The sequence below is a fragment of the Stenella coeruleoalba genome (assembly GCF_951394435.1).
Source record: "Stenella coeruleoalba genome assembly, chromosome: 6".
Taxonomy (NCBI): Eukaryota; Metazoa; Chordata; class Mammalia; order Artiodactyla; family Delphinidae; genus Stenella; species Stenella coeruleoalba.
In genome coordinates, this window is record NC_137151.1 from 81,163,240 (window position 1) to 81,181,775 (window position 18,536).

Below are 18,536 nucleotides of genomic sequence, written 5' to 3' on the forward strand. Positions count from 1 at the left end.
GTCACTATTAGTCAAAAGGTGCTCCCTTGAGCTTCTCTAACAGAGATGCAGACCCCACAGCTAACGATTCTGATTCAGCAGGTCTGGGTCAGGCCTAGCCACCTTCATTTTTAACAGACTCTACAAGGTAATTCTGATGGATACCAAAATTTGAGAACTGCAGCTCTATATTAATAATGATGTTAAAAGTAAAAAATAATTGTCATAAGGAGCCAGAGTTTTTATAAGAAGGTGAAACATTGGGGTCAGGAGCCAGAGTCTGAATTTCCTTGCTTTTAATCAGTCTCTTTGTCAGTCTGTCGACTAAGCTCACTCCTCTTGATCTAAAAGATCTCACCCTGTTCTCTAATATTATTTGAAATTTCCAATGAAATTTATATTGTGGCTAAAGATGATTTTGAGCACTTGTAATTCTGATTATGCTTTTCCAAACTCTGTATACTTTTTCCTTCTTGGAGGTTGCAGTCCTTTTGCTTCTCCACTATTGTTGAATTGGCCACCACTCCAGATCCTCTTTATATCAGAAACATAAAAATAGCTTCTTGAAATGCAGTGTGGTGTTTATACCTGGACCACTTTTTAGGCCATTACTTTTTCTGTTCCACTGGTCACCAAGTAGTGTAGTAAAGAGAATTAATAACAAAAGTACAACATGTAAGACTCTTATTGCTAGACTTTTTTTCCATGTTAGGTAACTTGTGACACCAAAGTATCTATTTAGTCTTCAAAATTCTAAGCAGTTGAACCTCTGAGAAATTGCAAAATGATTTCATGAAACACTTATTTGTTAGCCCACTGCCCTGGCCCTACTTGTTGTAAGTGGGAGGTAAACATGAAAAGAATGATACATACCCATAACCGCTTTATTAGAGTAGGTCAGAAAGCACACCCTGCGAGAATGGAGGAGGTGGGCAGATGTATCCTCAGTGTCTGACTACACCACCTTCTATTGGTGTTTTGGTCATAGTACTGTTGTCTTTGGTGGCATGTGGAAAATGTGAGGACTAAATTTGTGTTTTTAATTTCTGTATTGCAAAAATGTTCCTATGGTGAGAAGATAATTTCGTAGCTCTGAAGGATGAGCTAACCCTTGTGTGCCAGGCTTGTAACCTATTGTTTATGTGATGGACACACCTGTAAAATCACCTTTATTCTTTTCTGATACATGTGGGAACTGAGATTCAGACAGTTGAAGTCATTTTTTTCCTACATCTTATGGTAGTGAGTGATCTAATGAGGATTTTAACCCAGGTCTGTCTTATTCCAAAGGAATCTTTTCCCTGTATTACTAACAATAGAAAATGTATTCCATTTCTATTTCCTCTGTATTAAGCACAACTTTTCTACAGAGAACACTGCTTCCAAAAGTGCAGGTTTGGGGCTTCCCTGGTGGTGCAGTGGTTGAGAATCTGCCTGCCAATGCAGGGGACACGGATTCGAGCCCTGGTCTGGGAAGATCCCACATGCCGCGGAGCAACTGGGCCCTTGAGCCACAACTACTGAGCCTGCGCGTCTGGAGCCTGTGCTCCGCAACAAGAGAGGCCGAGATAGTGAGAGGCCCGCGCACCGCGATGAAGACTGGCCCCCGCTCGCCGCAACTAGAGAAAGCCCTCGCACAGAAACGAAGACCCAACACAGACAAAAATAAATAAATAAATTTATTTATTTAAAAAAAAATAATAGTCACAGGACAAGGCAGCTCCCATTCTACCATTTAACAGCTTAGAATACTATTCACATGTCATGAAAATTGCTAAACATTACAAGGGAAACAAAAAAAAAAAAAAGTGCAGGTTTGGATAATTCCTGATGTAAGAGGACAAGAACCCTTCTGAAAACAAGCATTCTAACGATGATCCCTTGAGGATATACTGCCATGTTCAGCTAGTATTTTTCATCATTATGCCTCTTCAGTAACGACCAGTTCTCTTCTTAACATGTATTTAAAGGATTAAGACTGCGTGATGTAGCTGCTCATAATGCTTTCACTTATTTGGTTTAAGCACAGACATTTTAACCTTATTTTCTGAAGTATTTAACATCCAAATCAGATCAGCAAACTATGGCTTGTGAGTCTGTTTTTGTAAATAAAGTTTTATTGGAACATAGCCACACCCATTTGTTTACATGTTATCTATAAAGGGAGAGTTGAGTCCTTGCCACAGAGACTGTATAGCCCCTAAGCCTAAAACATTTATTATCTGGCCCTTTACAGAAGATGTTTGCTGATCCCCGATCTCAATAGTAATACCTCAAATATTAGAAAAAGCAGAGAGAACAATCTTAAAAATATCAAAGTGAATGCCTTTCTTCTTAATAAGCTGGCTTTCAATATCTCTTGATCATTGTATGTACTTTAGGGCTCAACCTTTGAAGTATTAAGCTACCTGCAGCCCACAGTGCAAGGGGCAACCTGCCCAGAGAAGAACGCTCAAGAGTGGGAATCTCAGAACTTGGGTTATATTCTTGCACTCTGCCAACAACCTGTATATCTATAGTCATGGGTGATTCATCACTGGTAAAACGCTGATTTAGGCAAAAGACTTCAGAGATGCAGTTTTTGTATTTTATGTCTTTTTCATACTTCAATAAATTGTGTAACCCAATGGCTGATTTTACATGAGGCTGCCAGTTTTGTAGGGCTACATTGCCAACTTCTTGATAACTGCTTGTTTTGGTGGTGGTAGTTTGTGGGTTTTGTTGTTTGTTCATTTGTTTGTTGTTTGCTTTCTTTTTTTTAACACCTTTATTGGAGTATAATTGCTTTACAATGGTGTGTTAGGTTCTGCTTTATAACAAAATGAATCAGCTATACATATACATATACATATATCCCCATATCTCCTCCCTCTTGCGTCTCCCTCCCACCCTCCCAATCGCTCTAGGTGGTCACAGAGCACTGAGCTGATCTTCCTGTGCTATGCAGCTGCTTCCCACTAGCTAGCTATTTTACATTTAGTAGTATATATAAGTCCATGCCACTCTCTCATTTCGTCTCAGCTTACCCTTAACCCTCCCCGTGTCCTCAAGCCCATTCTCTACGTCTGTGTCTTAATTCCTGTCCTGCCCCTAGGTTCTTCATAACCAATTTTTTTTTTTTAGATTCCATATATATGTGTTAGCATACGGTATTTGTTTTCCTCTTTCTGACTTACTTCACTCTGTATGACAGACTCTGGGTCCATCCACCTCATGCTTTTGTTTTTTGTTTTTTGTTTTTTCATGCTTTTGTTTTTAATGTGACCTATATGGATCTGTGGAACGTCACTCTATAAAAGTTTACCTTATTACTGATTATGTTTGCTTTTGGCTTCTCATTACTGTATCTATGACCATTCTTGGCATTATACAATAGGCTAAATGTCTTTCTGTTCTTAAAGTGCCTGAACCACAAATCATATGATTTAAATACTCTTTCATCTCCATGCTCAGACTGAGTCTTTGTTCTTTCTGTCTACTTTCTGATGATAATGTTATTTGCATATAGATTTTTCTCAGTTGTGATTTCTAGTTTGTTTTTTCTTCCCCTTGATGGTTGCTTGGGGAATTATAAATGCACTGCTGGCTTGAGATAGTGCAGCCTAGTGGTGTAGACACTCCTCACCTCAGATCCATGCTCTTTTATTTACTAGGTGGTTTACCATAGTCAAGTTCCTTAATTTCTGTGAGCCTCAGTTTTCTTATATGTAAATTGTGACTAATAATAGTATCTCTCATAGAATTGCTGTATAGATTTTAAAAGATTTTAAATGCTTTAGTACGGTACTGGGCTCACAGAAATTAAGGGCTTGATAAACATTAGCTGCTCTTACTATCATAACCAATAACATTATTTATAATATTGTCAGGCTTAACAAATAGCAGAAATATTAATTGTCCATAGAAATAAAAACAAAAGCCTTCACTGAAATAGATTACAGTCAACATAAAATTCTTTACATTCGCACTGTTTAATAGGTACCTGTTAAAATTTTAAAGGACGGTTATGTTTCTAGCTGGATGTTCTGGGAAACCAAATAAAGTAGATAATTGTACAGTATGATAATCAAAAAAGGATGTCTTTATAAATAGCTTGAAATAGTTCCCCAGATGCAACTTGAATAAAGGAAATAAACGGCTGACTTGAGGTCAGAGCAGAATTCCTTAGTATGATTCACTAGACACTGGAAGCCCCAGCCCTGCATTTTCCCATTGCCTCTTGGTTAGAAAAATTTACATTGGGGTAGCATTATACTCTTGAGGCTATTTTCTAAAAAAAATTCTAAATTTAGATATTAAGTGTGTAATCTTGGGGCAGTTCCCAGGTTTTAAAATGGGTTCAAAATTTTAGATGGGAGTATTTGACAAAAATTCTTGCAAGTTGTCCTCATGACTGAAAGTAGATATTTTTGGTTCCTGTATTTGGGTGGCAAATACAGGAATACTATAGCAAAATTATTTAGATATTGTGACATTGACTACAAGAATTCCTTGATGACTGAAGAGCAGCTGTTTTTCATTGTTGCTTATTATCCTCAAAATAAAACAAGGAAGAGTTTTCAGGCTCACTGTTACTTCTAGGTACAGTATTACTCATGATTAGAGTTAATTTATTATTAATTAGAGTTAATTATTATTGGCCAATTTAATAATTGAGTATAAAGGAGTAAAACAGTTGAGTCTGTTATCATTTGGAGAATACTTAAAAGTGTCATGTTTAAAAAAGTTGACTTTCCAAATGTGTTGTGAGAGTAGGAGTAGTTTTCGTATTTTGCTCATTGCAGAATATTAAATTAGGGTCTGGCCATCTCCCCAGATTCTGAACTACTTTTTTTCAGGTTTGTTGTTGTTGTTGGATATAAGTGTATATATAGGAAATGTATCAGGAATGTAGGTATCTCCTTTAAGTATTCATAATAACTTAGTGAAGACCTAACAACTGTAGGAGAATAATAGTAAGAAATAGAAATTTCAGATTGGAGTTTTTAACTCAAAGATTACAACTCATCATTGTTTTATGAAATCAAAGTATGAGTCATAACCAGTAATTTTTAAAAAATGGAATGAAATATAATGTGTGTATGTTGGGTTGTGTGGGCTATGATATAAACTATAATCTTGTGGGTTGTGGTTAAAAATAAAAAGTTTGAAATCCACCATCTTAGGTGATCTTTCTGTCCCCTGCTGACTGGTCCAGGTACTTTCATCTCTCTCTGTTGCCATTTCTGATTAATGGGTGCTGGTAAACATGCATACTAACTTTTTTTGTGTGTGTGTGGTATGCGGGCCTCTCACCACCGTGGCTTATCCCGTTGCGGAGCACAGGCTCCAGACGAGCAGGCTCATCGGCCATGGCTCACGGGTCCAGCCGCTCCGCGGCATGTGGGATCCTCCCGGACCGGGGCACGAACCCGTGTCCCCTGCATCGGCAGACGGACTCCCAAAAACTGCGTCACCAGGGAAGCCCCATACTAACTTGTTTAGAATGTGTTAATAACTCATTAAGTGCCTGAGTGAATGAACACTCTCAGAGACTAGTACATTATCTTACAGTTAGAGTGATATCAGATTTTTCTCATGTTTTGTTTTGTGTTGTTTGTTTTGGGGTTTGTGTATATTTCCAATCTTTTTATTTTAGAAAATATTGATGCTGATGGACAGGGATTTTGTCAAGGAGGATTCAGCATTGATTTTACTAAAGTAAGTTCTCATTTAAGACTGAGTGAGATTCAGATCTACCTTATTATCTAAGCCATGGTTAAAAATTAACTGGTTAATACTTCAGATTCTCTGTAACTATTACCTGTTTTATGAAAACAGCTAATAAAAATGACCCATGCATTTTGATATCCGTTGCTTTATATTATTCTCTCCCTAGGAGACATTGCTTGTTTGAAATAGACATCAAAATGGAATGAAGGACAGTAGAAAATCTCCTGAGTAGAAGATAAATAGCTGTTATGACTTAATATTACAATTTCCAGTTGGATAAATTGATAGACTATTAAACCTTTCTATTTTTGACTGAAATTGAGTTTTTGTAAAAGCTAGCAATGGGAGCTTTCTTACAAAATCAGAGTTTAGTTACATAAAAGTTGAAAAACATGCTTATTTACCATCTATTATGTGCCTACAGGCAACAAGTAAAGTTGAAGCAATTTAATTATTGTAAGAAATCTCATATACAGGGCTCTATGTATTTTTAGCTAAGCTGATGTGCTCTCTAGAGTTGATAGTTTTTAAGCTATTTTTTAAAAATAAGAATTCCATTTATATTTTCAAAGGAAATTTTTCTTAAGTACTTCTCTTTATGTAATTTTCTTTTGTGTGTGGGTTTTTTTTTTTGTGGGATATATGAACATTTTGAATATCAAATTGAGACTATTAATTACTCCTAGAGAAGTCTCAAAAATACATTGCTTGGTTAAAAGTAGAGCTTCCTTAGAAAGCTTAATATGGCTTTCTTAGAAAATGCAAACAGAAGTGCCTTAAATTTATTAAAACAACAGAAACTATAATCATGATTCAGAAAAACTAATAAAGCATTTTCTTATTTTTTTAAATTTGTATTTTATCTGTATTAAAATTTTTTTTCTAGATTAGATACTGGTAATTATAGTTGACTCTCCTTATTAAGTAATTGATTTTAATTCACTCAATTTGAAATTCATAATTCAAAACTTATTCATAATTACTTATAATTTAAAATTTAAGGAAGCAAAACAAAGAGAGATAAAGTATATTAATGCATATTAGGTTTCGACTCATATGATGTGTTTTCAAATAGGTGTTGTATTAAAGCAAAAAGTGTCCTTATTTTCTGTACTTATGCCAGTACAACTATAACCCCAGAAATATTCCCATACTATGAACAGTCATTGCTATATTAACTGTTTGCTTTCTTCAACTCATTTCTGAAAAATGGTGTCATTTTAAAGCAGACAACTTAGAAATATCTTTTACATAGCCATGGCCAGAGGTTGTTGAAAGCTTGAAAGGCTATATGTCCATTTGGAGAGAGAAAAATTTTCTCTTAACCTCCAGCAAGAGGAAATTTTAAAAATACTATGTTCAAACACTAACTACCTTGAATTAGATACTTATAATTTGTTACAGATGTAAGAAATGCTAGTCAGGTATAATTTGTATATATAATATACCCTGAAAAATTTACCCTCTAACCTCACTCTTGTTTAGATATGCAAGACACTAAAATTTTTCCTTTAGCTGAAAAATTTTTAATGATTATTAGAAAGGAAATTTGCCTATGTAGTCACAAAGGTTATATACAGAATTAAGGAGTGACTTTTTTCTTACTGTAACCAATAATACTATGCTGATGGCACGTCATACCACGTGTGTGAAGTAGCCAAGATCTACGAATCTATATGTATATATATGTTTGTATATTTTCACATATTAAGTGAATATATTATAAGTTTCCTTTTTGATATTTATTGCATTGTGTTTTAGAAAAAGTATAGTGAAAATTACTGAATTAGATGAGTTTAAGACTTATGATTTTGTTTGCTTTAATATATACATGTTTAATATATGCATATAATATTTGCATATATATGTCATATATACATATATACTTGTATATGTAGCTTTTATGTTTATTACATTGCTCTCCATTTTTAAAGCTACCTGTTTTAAAATATGTATCTTTTTGTTTGATTTAATCTAGGCTGACAGAGTACTTCTTGGTGGTCCTGGTAGCTTTTATTGGCAAGGTAGGTTAATCTTTCAAAAACTACCCAATAATGACTGTGTTTCAGACTCATCTGGCTTATCATGTGCCTATGAGACCTTTCAAATTATTTTAAACAAAGAAATGGAAAAATAAAATTTAAATGTATAATCGCTATCTTTGTATAAATTGTATAAAAATTGTGTACAATTTTTTTTAAAAAGGACTGTAACATCATATAAGGTGTATGTAAAATATATAAATATATAACATAATATATAATGTATATTATATATATTCCTAGTAGAAAATAAACTGAATATTTTAAAAGTAAATTATAAAGTAAATTAATAAAATAATTTATTTTTATTGTTTATGATATGTACTTTTTCATCTCTGTACTTCAGAGGAAATGATGTAATTAAGCATTAGAAAGTGTGTGGAACTGATTTGTAATAGGTAAATTGTGGCCTTCCAAAAGCTCATGGTTTTAAACTTAATTTGAATTTGCACATTAAAATATTTAAATGGTTATTTTCTCATTAATCGCTGACATCAAGAATGATTTCTTTGTGTTTGGGGAGTTTTTTAAATAGAGGATCTTATTAAGTTTCAAAAGAATATATTAAACTGGCATTGACGATTGATGTAAAGATAAAACACTACATTCTTTAGTCATTTTCTGAGGACTAATAAAATTACCATTTGAACAAATGTATAACAGATCATTATTTTCTGACAGTTTGAAAACAGGTAACTATATCTGCTTATTTTCTTAGCTTATGATTCATTTATCATTAGAGACACATTTATTTAGTCAATATAGTCACATGTTTATTTTCTGCTAAAAAGTGCCATTTACCAGATTCTGTTATTCAAGCATTGTCAATATTTGGAAGAACTGGAAAATCTATGACTATATTGATTTGCAAGTACTTTCTGATTCTGAATTTTACTTCTGTATTCTGCACTCTGCTTTCTTTACTTGCTTCCTTGTAGGAAAACCCGTGCTTTTGCTTTATAGAAAGGGAAACTAAAAGAGATTTGCTGAAGGAAAACAGGATGGAAGGAAAATAAGAAGGAATGAGAAATGGGAATAAGTGAAAAATTGGAAGGGATGGCAAAGGAGAAAAAGAAAAATCAGGCAAAGAGGATCAGTATGAGAAACATACTAAAACTGAAAAATTTGAATTTCTATGAATTGTACCTCTATTGGAAAATGAAATGATTTAGGAAAATTATACTTGAGTTTTACAGTTTTACAATAAAAATTAAAATAGCAGCTCTGACTCTATGTAAGAAAATAGATATTAATGCTTTCTAATTAGCTATAAAACATGGATTTATTTTTCTTCTTTACTGCTAGGTATGTCATTCAGTGGAAGGGAGGGAAGTGTCTGATGAGCATGTGAGGGAACCAAAGATAGATTTTGTGATTCTCAGTCAGGACTCTTTGTTAACTCTGCCTTTTTAAGAGACACAGCTGTGAACATGTTTAAATGACTTGTTCTTTTAATACCTTGAGCATGCACAATGTATGCATTCCTGTTTATTATAAATTAGGACAGATACTATTAATATTATATTCACTAGAGATTTATTATAAATGGTATATAATATGTAACTGAAAACTCAGTGACTGGACGGAGAATATTTTGTTTTAATAAGATTAAAATCAGCACGTTTCACTGTGAATAGGTAAGATATTAGGATGAATTTTTCTATAGATCTCAGAATTGTCTCTGTAAGAATAGAGAAAATGATAATGGTGTTTTATTCCAAAGACATGATAAATTTTCCTGTGTTCTTTGATTCAAGAAATATTTAATGAATCCCTCCTATGGGTTAGGTACTGTTTAGGCACAGAGGGTAAAGTAGTGACCCAGACAGAAAGTGTTTCTGCCCTACAAACTCAGCTTATGTGACTGGAAAAATTGGAACAAGATTAATATCTTTAGCTATTATGATTTTCTTTCTGAAATAGCAGAAATGAAGAGATTATTTTTCATATGTTATGGAGATGGCATTTGATAAATCAAACAACCTTTCTTGGGGCAGGGAGGCAGTCGATTTTTATGTAGTTGTCTGGATTTCTTGTGTACTTAATAACTTAAGGTTGGGAAGAAAAGTGAACTCACTCATTCAGGCTGCTTTCATAAAAGTGTCCAAATAACTTGTTAAAAAAATCAGTTTAACAAATTATTATGAAGGTAAAAGTAATTATTTCAGTAGGTTTTTCAAGTTCTAACTTGAAATTTGGTTTGGAAACAATCTTTGATTTTATGATTCCATTTATTTAACATTGATTTTTTTTAGTGAATTAAAACTAATTCTGCATTTATAAATTTTTGTTTTTTAGCAGAGACTAATTTTAAGTACTAGCTTGAATAGAAATAATTGTGACTTAAAAAATAATCAAATTTCAGATTTAGTATTATGAAGAAGAGTTATTTAAGGCTAATAATTAGAAAGACATATCTAATCTATTTTCTTTCATGCAGGTGCTATCCATCATCTGTGTCATAAAGTTCCCATTAGAAACTTGTCATTTATATATTTTTTTCAGGTCCACACATTTCAAATTATAATTTATTTTATGTATTTATTTCAGGTCAGCTCATTTCAGATCAGATAGCAGAAATTGTATCTAAATATGACCCCAAAGTTTATAGCATCAAGTATAATAACCAGTTAGCAACTCGGACTGCACAAGCTATTTTTGATGACAGTTACTTGGGTAGGTAAAATCAAAATATGGATTTATTTTCTGGTGTTGTGGTGGATTTGTCCTGTATTTACATATGCTGCTTTCAGTAGGAAAATCTTTTATGTGAAATAGATTAAGATTTTCTTAAAATATAGGGAACATATTTGTTATGAATACTTAGGTTATATTGTATGTCAGTAACTGAAATTTAAGAGCGTGATTATTAACACAATGATAATAATAATAGATAACCTTTAAGATATGCTTGGCCCATCCTGGGCATTGTTCTAAGTGCTTACTTGTATTAACTCATTTAGTCCTCACAACAGGTCTATGAAAGTGTCCTAATGTTTTACTCCCATTTTATAGATAAAGAAACAGGCACAGAGAGGCAAAATAATTTGCCTAAAGCCCCTCACTTGTAACTTGCTTTTCTGAGATTCCAACCCAGGCAGTCTGACTCCTGAACTTTTATTCACTATGTTAAACTACAGTTTTCGTTTAGGATTTATTAACTTTTGTTCTCTCTCTTTAAATTTCTCATATTCATTAAACCAAATAATACATGACAGAAATAGTATTTTGCTGATTGAGAAAACCTGTTTTCGCTTCTTTATGATGCAGATTTACCCTGTTTTTAACTGACTCCTTTGTAAAGTTGATAAAACAGGTTTATATTTCTAACAGAGATATACTGTTTAAGTATTTAACTCCATTATTTTCTTTAAGATATATTTATCATATACATATGAATCTATTACTCCTAGAGGACAAAATATTACATAATTAAAGGAATTACTTGAAGATATTTTCCAGGAAAGCTTAGTCAGCAAGTACGCTGAAGATAACCAGTCCTGCCCTGATGGTGTCTTACCTTTGGTTCCCCTTTAGGTTACTCAGTGGCCGTCGGAGATTTCAACGGTGATGGCATAGATGGTATGATGCACTTGAACTATATTTAATCCTCTTTAAAAAAATGAAGCTAAGCATTTGAAACAAGTGGCATAGAAAAATTTCAGCAATGAAAGAGTTTTGAAATTGAGCTTGGTCTCTGGTAAACTTTCTCTAGCAGCCAAGGGGGCTGAGGGCCTCAGTGACCTCTTGTCTGCTCCTTTCCAGCCCCCAGCACTTCAGTTATTTCTTCAGCTCCTTCATTCTTGATTTCAGCAGATTCATTTCTCTTGGAGAGGCATAGTTTAATAGTTTCTTCTTTCTTCAGGCCCGTAATTTGTAACCTTCCAAGCTCTGTCAGTAAGGCTGTTACCCCATCCTCTCTCTGTTCATCTTCAGAGCTCAATCTGGGGATCCTAGGCTCTACCTGATTTTGATCACATTTCTGTGCCACTGCCACCTCTACCCTGTTTCGCTTTGCTCTGAATTATCTTTCATTACTGTATGTTTAGCTTTTCTTCATTCTTAAGCCCTTTGCTCTTGTCTCTTCTCTTTCACAAGACTGTGAATACCTTGAGGGCACACATGCATTTATTTGAGTTCTCAAGAATCTTTCCATGTTTCTTAAAGATTTGATTTTGTGGTTAAAAAATGTTGGGGTCATTTATTATGGAGTACCAAGTTTTTAAAATCTCTTACTCATTGTCTACTGAAATAATACTTAAAGCTTTCTGACATAACCACTTATTCCTGCAGTTGCCAATACTGGCCTTAAAAATGAGTAATTAAGTTTTTTCTTTTCAGACTTTGTTTCAGGAGTTCCAAGAGCAGCAAGGACTTTGGGAATGGTAGGAAAGTTAAAAGGTGTTTTCTAAAAATATCTGGGTTGTTTTATATTTTACTCTATTTCATATGCTTTTGTTTTTCCTGCACAGGTTTATATTTATGATGGGAAAAATATGTCCTCCTTACACAATTTTACTGGTGAACAGGTATGCTTTTAAAGTGTTGTGTTTTGTTTTATTTTTTTTCTCACTTAACATTTTAACACCAGCACTTCCTAATGTCTTTAAAACTTTTCTTAGTAATACTCTGATGGTTTACTATTCAATATATAGTAACTGTTTAATATTTGATATTATAGATATAAAATAAGCTTTAAATATTTCTCCTTTGTTATAACCAAAGTGATTTGTTTAAGTAAAGACTTGTAATTGCCCTAATAGCTTTTTTTTTTTAAAGGAAATGCAGAATCTAATTGCACACATACAAAACCAAAAAATTCCTTTTTCCTTGCTGATGACATTAAATTATCTTTTAAAAAATGATCTCTGCCTTTTAATTTTATTAGATGTAAAACAAAGCATGGCCCAGATGTGTTTACTATAGATATTACAAGTAAACTTCATTTGTGCTACAAGAAATAAAACGTTCTTCAGTTAAAACTTAGTACTAGACATTCTCTACAATTACAGGCGTTTTATAATATTCTATATTGTATGACTCAAAGATTGAAGTGGTAAGTTAGTACAGACATACCTTGTTTTATTGTGTTTTGTTTTATTATGCTTCATAGATTCTGCGTTTTTTACAAATTGAAGGTTTGTGGCAACCCTGAGTTGTCAGATGATGGTTAGTATTTTTTAGCAATAAAGTATTTTTAAATTAAGATATGTACATTGTTTTTTTTAGACATCATGCTATTGCACACTTAATAGACTATATAGTATAGTGTAAATGTAAATTTTATATGTATGGGAAACCAAAATATTTGTGTGACTCACTTTATTAGGCTATTTGATTTGTTGTGGTGGTCTGGAACTGAACCTGCAATGTCTCCGAGGTACGCCTGTAATGATAAAGGAAAAATTAATCAATAGGTAGAGAAGAAATGTCTCCTAGTTTGCAGATCTGGGATTTAAGCCCACTTCTTGTTCAGTTGACTCTGTTGGGCTTTGTGAGAGGATTGATAGGATGGGAAACTAGACCCGAGGTCCCCAGTAACCTCTTCCCGTTTGTGTGGTGGTCAGGGTTGACACCTGCAGTTGACAGCCATTAGGCTTGTGGCAGGGGTGGCTGTCCCTTTGTGCTGTTGTGACTTCTTCACCTCAAGCAGCTTCTCCTGTCCGATGGCCACATGTGTCTCTGGATCTTGTTGTACTTGATCCTTGATGCTTTCTCTGTTCTTCCTCAGCTCTTTTGTGGGGGAAAGCACGGGCTTTCCATTAGGACAAACGTGGGCTCTCACTACTCACTACTACATTGGGCAGGGTGTTTCCCACTGTAAATCTGGTGGCTCATGTATAAAAATAGGGATACTGGTAACTTGCTCATGGGGTTGTGGTGAGAATCAAAGGAAAATATTTTAGTGATAATACCCAGGCCAGGACTTGTCTCAGTAAATGCCATCCTTTCTTTACAGTTTCAGGCCTGATGCCCTGAGAGACCAAGGCCCAAGAATAGTATTCTGTTAAATTCCAGTCAGCACTTCATCATGGTACCCCAAATACAATGCACTTTATTACCTTGTGATTGAACACAGATTGCACTTTTCATTTTCTCAATTACACTGTATAAATTCAAAATAGATTAACATATTAATCTCCCATATCATTCCCTCCTGATAGCTCAGCTAATCAAATTTTGGAAGCTTTGCTAACTTTACGTTTTTTTGGTTTGTTGACTCATCCTTCATTTTAGTTTGTCTTTAATCTGTCACCTCTCCTAGTTTTGTATGTCGGAGTCTCTTTAGAACTTTCCTTTTTCACATGTATTTCCAGCCAGGCTGCTCTGTCTGTGATGGCCAGCAGTCTCCTGTGGTGGGGAGAGGACATTCTTTCTCCCTCTGCAAAACAAGGCCATGATAAAACCAAGTACATTTGTACTGTGTGTAATTCAAAAGCAAAACCACTGGCACATAGTTGATTGAGATGTGAAACAAAAATGAATTCCAGTCTCTGTCTTTCCGAACAGTAATTTCTTTAGAGTTGTAGTGGTTTCACATAGGAAGAACCATTTATGACCTATTAATAATTATTATTTTTACTGCATAGGCGTCATTTATAACTTCTTGGGTTCAGTTGAAACGTCTGTTTGTGACTGTCTCTCTTTCTGGTAGTGTGTTTGTCTGGTGTGCTTTGGGTAAGTGGAGAGGAAGGGAGACAGTAGGTGGGGCCTTGGAAGGAGGCTTGATTGTATTTGGACTTAAATGGCATGTGCTGAAGACACCAAAATGATATACATGTGCTATGTCTTGCCAGTAAATCTAGGAGAGTATGCAAGCCTCATTAACTGCTTGTCATTGTTTTGGTAGGATAAACGAAAGAAGAAATTTAGATTGAAGCACTATATGCAGAGAAAAAAATAACCCTTTCTATTTCATAAATATACAACAAATATTAACTGTCTAAGCTAGTTGGATGAAATGTAAACATTTCATTTTCATCTTATTATCCAGATGGCTGCATATTTTGGATTTTCTGTCGCTGCCACTGACATTAATGGGGATGAGTAAGTTTAAAAAAATGTTTCCAGAAACAGTTTTCCTGTGTGTTTATGAACGCTTTACTAAAACTAAACATTTTTTCTTCTGTTTCTCTGTCCCCTTCCTGCTAATCTTTCTATTTAAGGAACCGATTTGAAGCAACCTTAATCACAAATACTAGAAAACCTTTATGTTGTTAATAATTTCTTTCAATAGCTTTTATAATATGAAGGAATAAAGTAACTTTATGAATTACTCATAGTTTCTTAAAAGAGCTGAAGGAAGGCTTGAATTAGAAATGATCATTTCAAATGTCGCTATACGAGCTGTAGAAAGAGGAAAACTTGAGTTTTAATAAGAAAGAAAATGATTATTAGTAGTCACATGGAATTTGATCTTGCTTTTGGTGAAAAAGATTATGTTTTTTAGTTACGCAGACGTATTTATTGGAGCGCCTCTCTTCATGGATCGTGGTTCCGATGGCAAACTCCAGGAGGTGGGGCAGGTCTCAGTGTCTCTGCAAAGAGCTTCGGGAGACTTCCAGACAACCAAACTGAATGGGTTTGAGGTGTTTGCAAGGTTCGGCAGTGCCATAGCCCCTTTGGGAGATCTGGACCAGGACGGCTTCAATGGTAAGGTCAAAGTTTATAACAGCTGTGTGTCCTGATTTTCTGTGTCCACCTGGAAATGTCCTGTACCCCACCCGTAGTTCACTTGAGCAAACCTCCTTCCTGGAAAGAAGGATTTGAGTGACACACGAGGTTCAATGACAAGTTGCTCGTTTTCCTTAAAAATCAGAGCAAAATTTTCAAAAATTGATTCTCATGAGTTATTATTCATGCAGCCTCAGATTAGAGCGTTAGAGTGCTTAATTTTAAAAAAAAATTTTATTGGAGTATAGTTGATTTACAATGTTGTGTTAATTTCTGCTGTACAGCAAAGTGAATCAGTTATACATATATGCATTCTTTTTTAGATCCCATATAGGTCATTACAGAGTATTGAGTAGAGTTCCCTGTGCTATATAGTAGGTCCTTATTAGTTATCTGTTATATATATAGTAGTGTATATATGTCAATCCCAATCTCCCAGTTTATCAAAGTGGTTCATTTTAGAAAGGAGCTTGCATTCCCAGGGAGCCCAGTGTGAGCTGGTGATTTTCTGTGTCTCTGTCCTGCTTAGCAGCAGTGCCCTCTGCTGTCCATTTGGGTACAAGTGTAAAAAATGCTCCCAGGCATATTGTCAAGGCAATGCTGACCCTAATGCATCCCTCAAAGGTATTATTTGCCACTAATATTTTATTGTTGTAGCTGTCCAGAATATTCTGAGGGAGGTTATATCTCCCTTCATGGGGACAAGTAAAAAGGTATAAGCTCAGTGTTTTATAATAGTCCCATTTAAAAATTTAATTAATAGCTGTAGATATCTTTAAAAATCAAAGTTGGCATCTACTATAGAGTAAAATATAGATTACAAATTACCAAGTTTTTTTTTTTTAAAAAAGAATACTGCTAAAAACCTTTCTAGAGGTCACAAAATGAAGAATTGAACTGTTGGTTTGTTTATATAATCAACAATATATAGGGATATGCCCCTGAAAATGTAAAGAAAGTTATAAATTAAGATGAAAGCTTCAAAAATGCAGATGACTCTCAAATCTCCCAGTTAGTAGTAGAAAAGGGAAATGTTTGTTTGGCCTCAAGACCCCCACTCCTGCCTTGTGGGTAGTTTTATGTCACACTAGAAGTGTCATCTCTCACCCTAGAAGTTTTCATTGTTAGTGAAAAACTACTCAAGGGGACATTTTGCTTCCTAAAATAGTCTTAAAGATTTTTTACCACCAAGAGAACTTAACATAAATCAAATGGAATTCTGGTATAAAGTTCAACATAGAACTGTAAAAGAATACTATAGAACAGACCAAATCATTACTTATTGATAACAAAGACTACCTGGAAAACACAGGGCCAGATTCGAGGTTCTACCTTGAACACACCTGAGTTCTTTGCTATAGCTGGGCCTGTCTCCAGGTGTTTTGGTAGAGCCTGGACGTGTTTGCTGTCACCTTGTCTTGAGGATATTCCACACACTTTAAAGAATGTTTCTTTAATATCAGGATCCAGACAACATCTCATCCTGTTTTCCCTATTTCTATTAAAATGTATTATCTATGAACACAAAAATTACAAGCAATGACAGCTAAAAAATATCGAAGTTTTACAACGATTTTACAAAGAGATTTTACTTTTAGAGAGAGATACCATAGAGGATGATTTTATTCTCCCAAAGTATCTCCTGGGGGTCTTATTGTCCCAAAGAGTAGATTGTGAATGACAGTGTCTTCAGGAGAAAATGATCTGAGCTGTTATTTATGTAACTATATTTATATAGTTTATATGTGTATATATATGTATTTGTAGTTTATATGTATATATAGTTTATATATACATATAATGAAGTATTAGTTGTAACCTGGATCTTTTCCTTGTTCAGACCTGATGACATTGACTCTTTGTTATGTCTTTGCTGCTGTTTTCCTCCCTTTCCACTTACACCCACTGGAAAAACCCTAGGTATCATCAAGAGGGTTGCCGAAAACAAAACAATAAAATTATGTTCCACAATTATGTGGAGTTTTTGTCAATACTTCTCCAGAAAGGCAGAGGGAAAAAACACAGAAAAGAGAAATTAAAATGATCAAAGGAAGAGACTGATGACATGAAAAAGTAGGGCTCTCCAGACTAGACAGATACCAGCCAAGAGAAAAGATGATTAGAATGTACAAAATAATGAAAGGTTTAGAAAAGGTAAGGAGAATTTTTAAAAACCATCTCTCAACAGTAGAGCCATATTCTGTTGGCAAATTGTATTTTAATTAAAACTTTCTTAATGCACATGTCAATTTAGAAGTTATATTTATGTTTTGAAACTTGAAAAAGATAAGGAAGGACTCTTACATAATTTAAATACTACTTTTTATTTAAGGATAACAAATTCTTAGTTGGTGCTTATTGCAGGCCAAGCACTGTTCTAACTGCTAAAAATGAGAGGATAAATTAGAGCCCATCCATGTCCTTAAGGAATTTAGCATCAGTAGGAACAAGTTTAATGTGAACAAGTAAACACTGGAATGTAGTCATCACAGTGTTTGAGATATTCTTGGGCATGATGGTCTTAAAGAAAAGACGAGTGACCAAGGTGTCTTTGATGTCTCAGGGGTTGCAGCATTGAGGGGGCTGAATACATTTCAGGTATATTAAGTAAATAGAGTCAGTTTGGAATGGCTGGTACATAGGGGCTATCATAGGCAAGATGGACACATCCTTGCTCTCGTGAAATTTAGGTTTTGTGGAGGAGCCATAGAGTAAACACATAAAGGGGAAATTCGGATAGTGATAAAGGCTGTGGGTTTAAACAAAAAAAGGCAAGGTAACGTGATAGAGTACCTAGATGGAGAGGGGAGAGTGCATTGCTCCATAGCATGGCCAGGGAAGACCTCTCTGACAAGATGACATTTGAACTGTGATTTGGACAAACAGAAGGAGCAAAGCTTGAAAAGCTCTGGAGCAAGAACTGTTAAGGCAGAGGGAACAGCAAGTATAAATCCAGAGATGGGGACTAGCTTGCTGAGTTTAAGAAACAGAGAAAAGGGCCGGGATTGGTAGGAAGAGTGAGTGAGGGTAGACTTGGGGTTGGGAGTGGGGTGATGAATGGACAAACCAGGTAACACGTAAAAGCTTTGGGAAATATGGATTTTAAGAAAGAAGATAACATGATATTAA

At 34.6% G+C, this 18,536-nt stretch overlaps 1 protein-coding gene across 3 annotated transcripts in view; it reads left to right on the forward strand.

Annotated features, from left to right (window-relative positions):
• Positions 1-18,536, forward strand: part of ITGAV (integrin subunit alpha V) — an 87,143-nt gene that overhangs the window by 37,017 nt on the left and 31,590 nt on the right. For all 3 annotated transcript variants that reach the window (XM_079924128.1, XM_079924130.1, XM_079924129.1), the window contains exons 5-12: positions 5,618-5,679; positions 7,670-7,715; positions 10,284-10,409; positions 11,271-11,315; positions 12,075-12,118; positions 12,206-12,262; positions 14,728-14,780; positions 15,184-15,386. In XM_079924128.1, the coding sequence (XP_079780254.1) occupies positions 5,618-5,679; positions 7,670-7,715; positions 10,284-10,409; positions 11,271-11,315; positions 12,075-12,118; positions 12,206-12,262; positions 14,728-14,780; positions 15,184-15,386 (636 nt within the window). The remainder of the gene's footprint in view (positions 1-5,617; positions 5,680-7,669; positions 7,716-10,283; positions 10,410-11,270; positions 11,316-12,074; positions 12,119-12,205; positions 12,263-14,727; positions 14,781-15,183; positions 15,387-18,536) is intronic.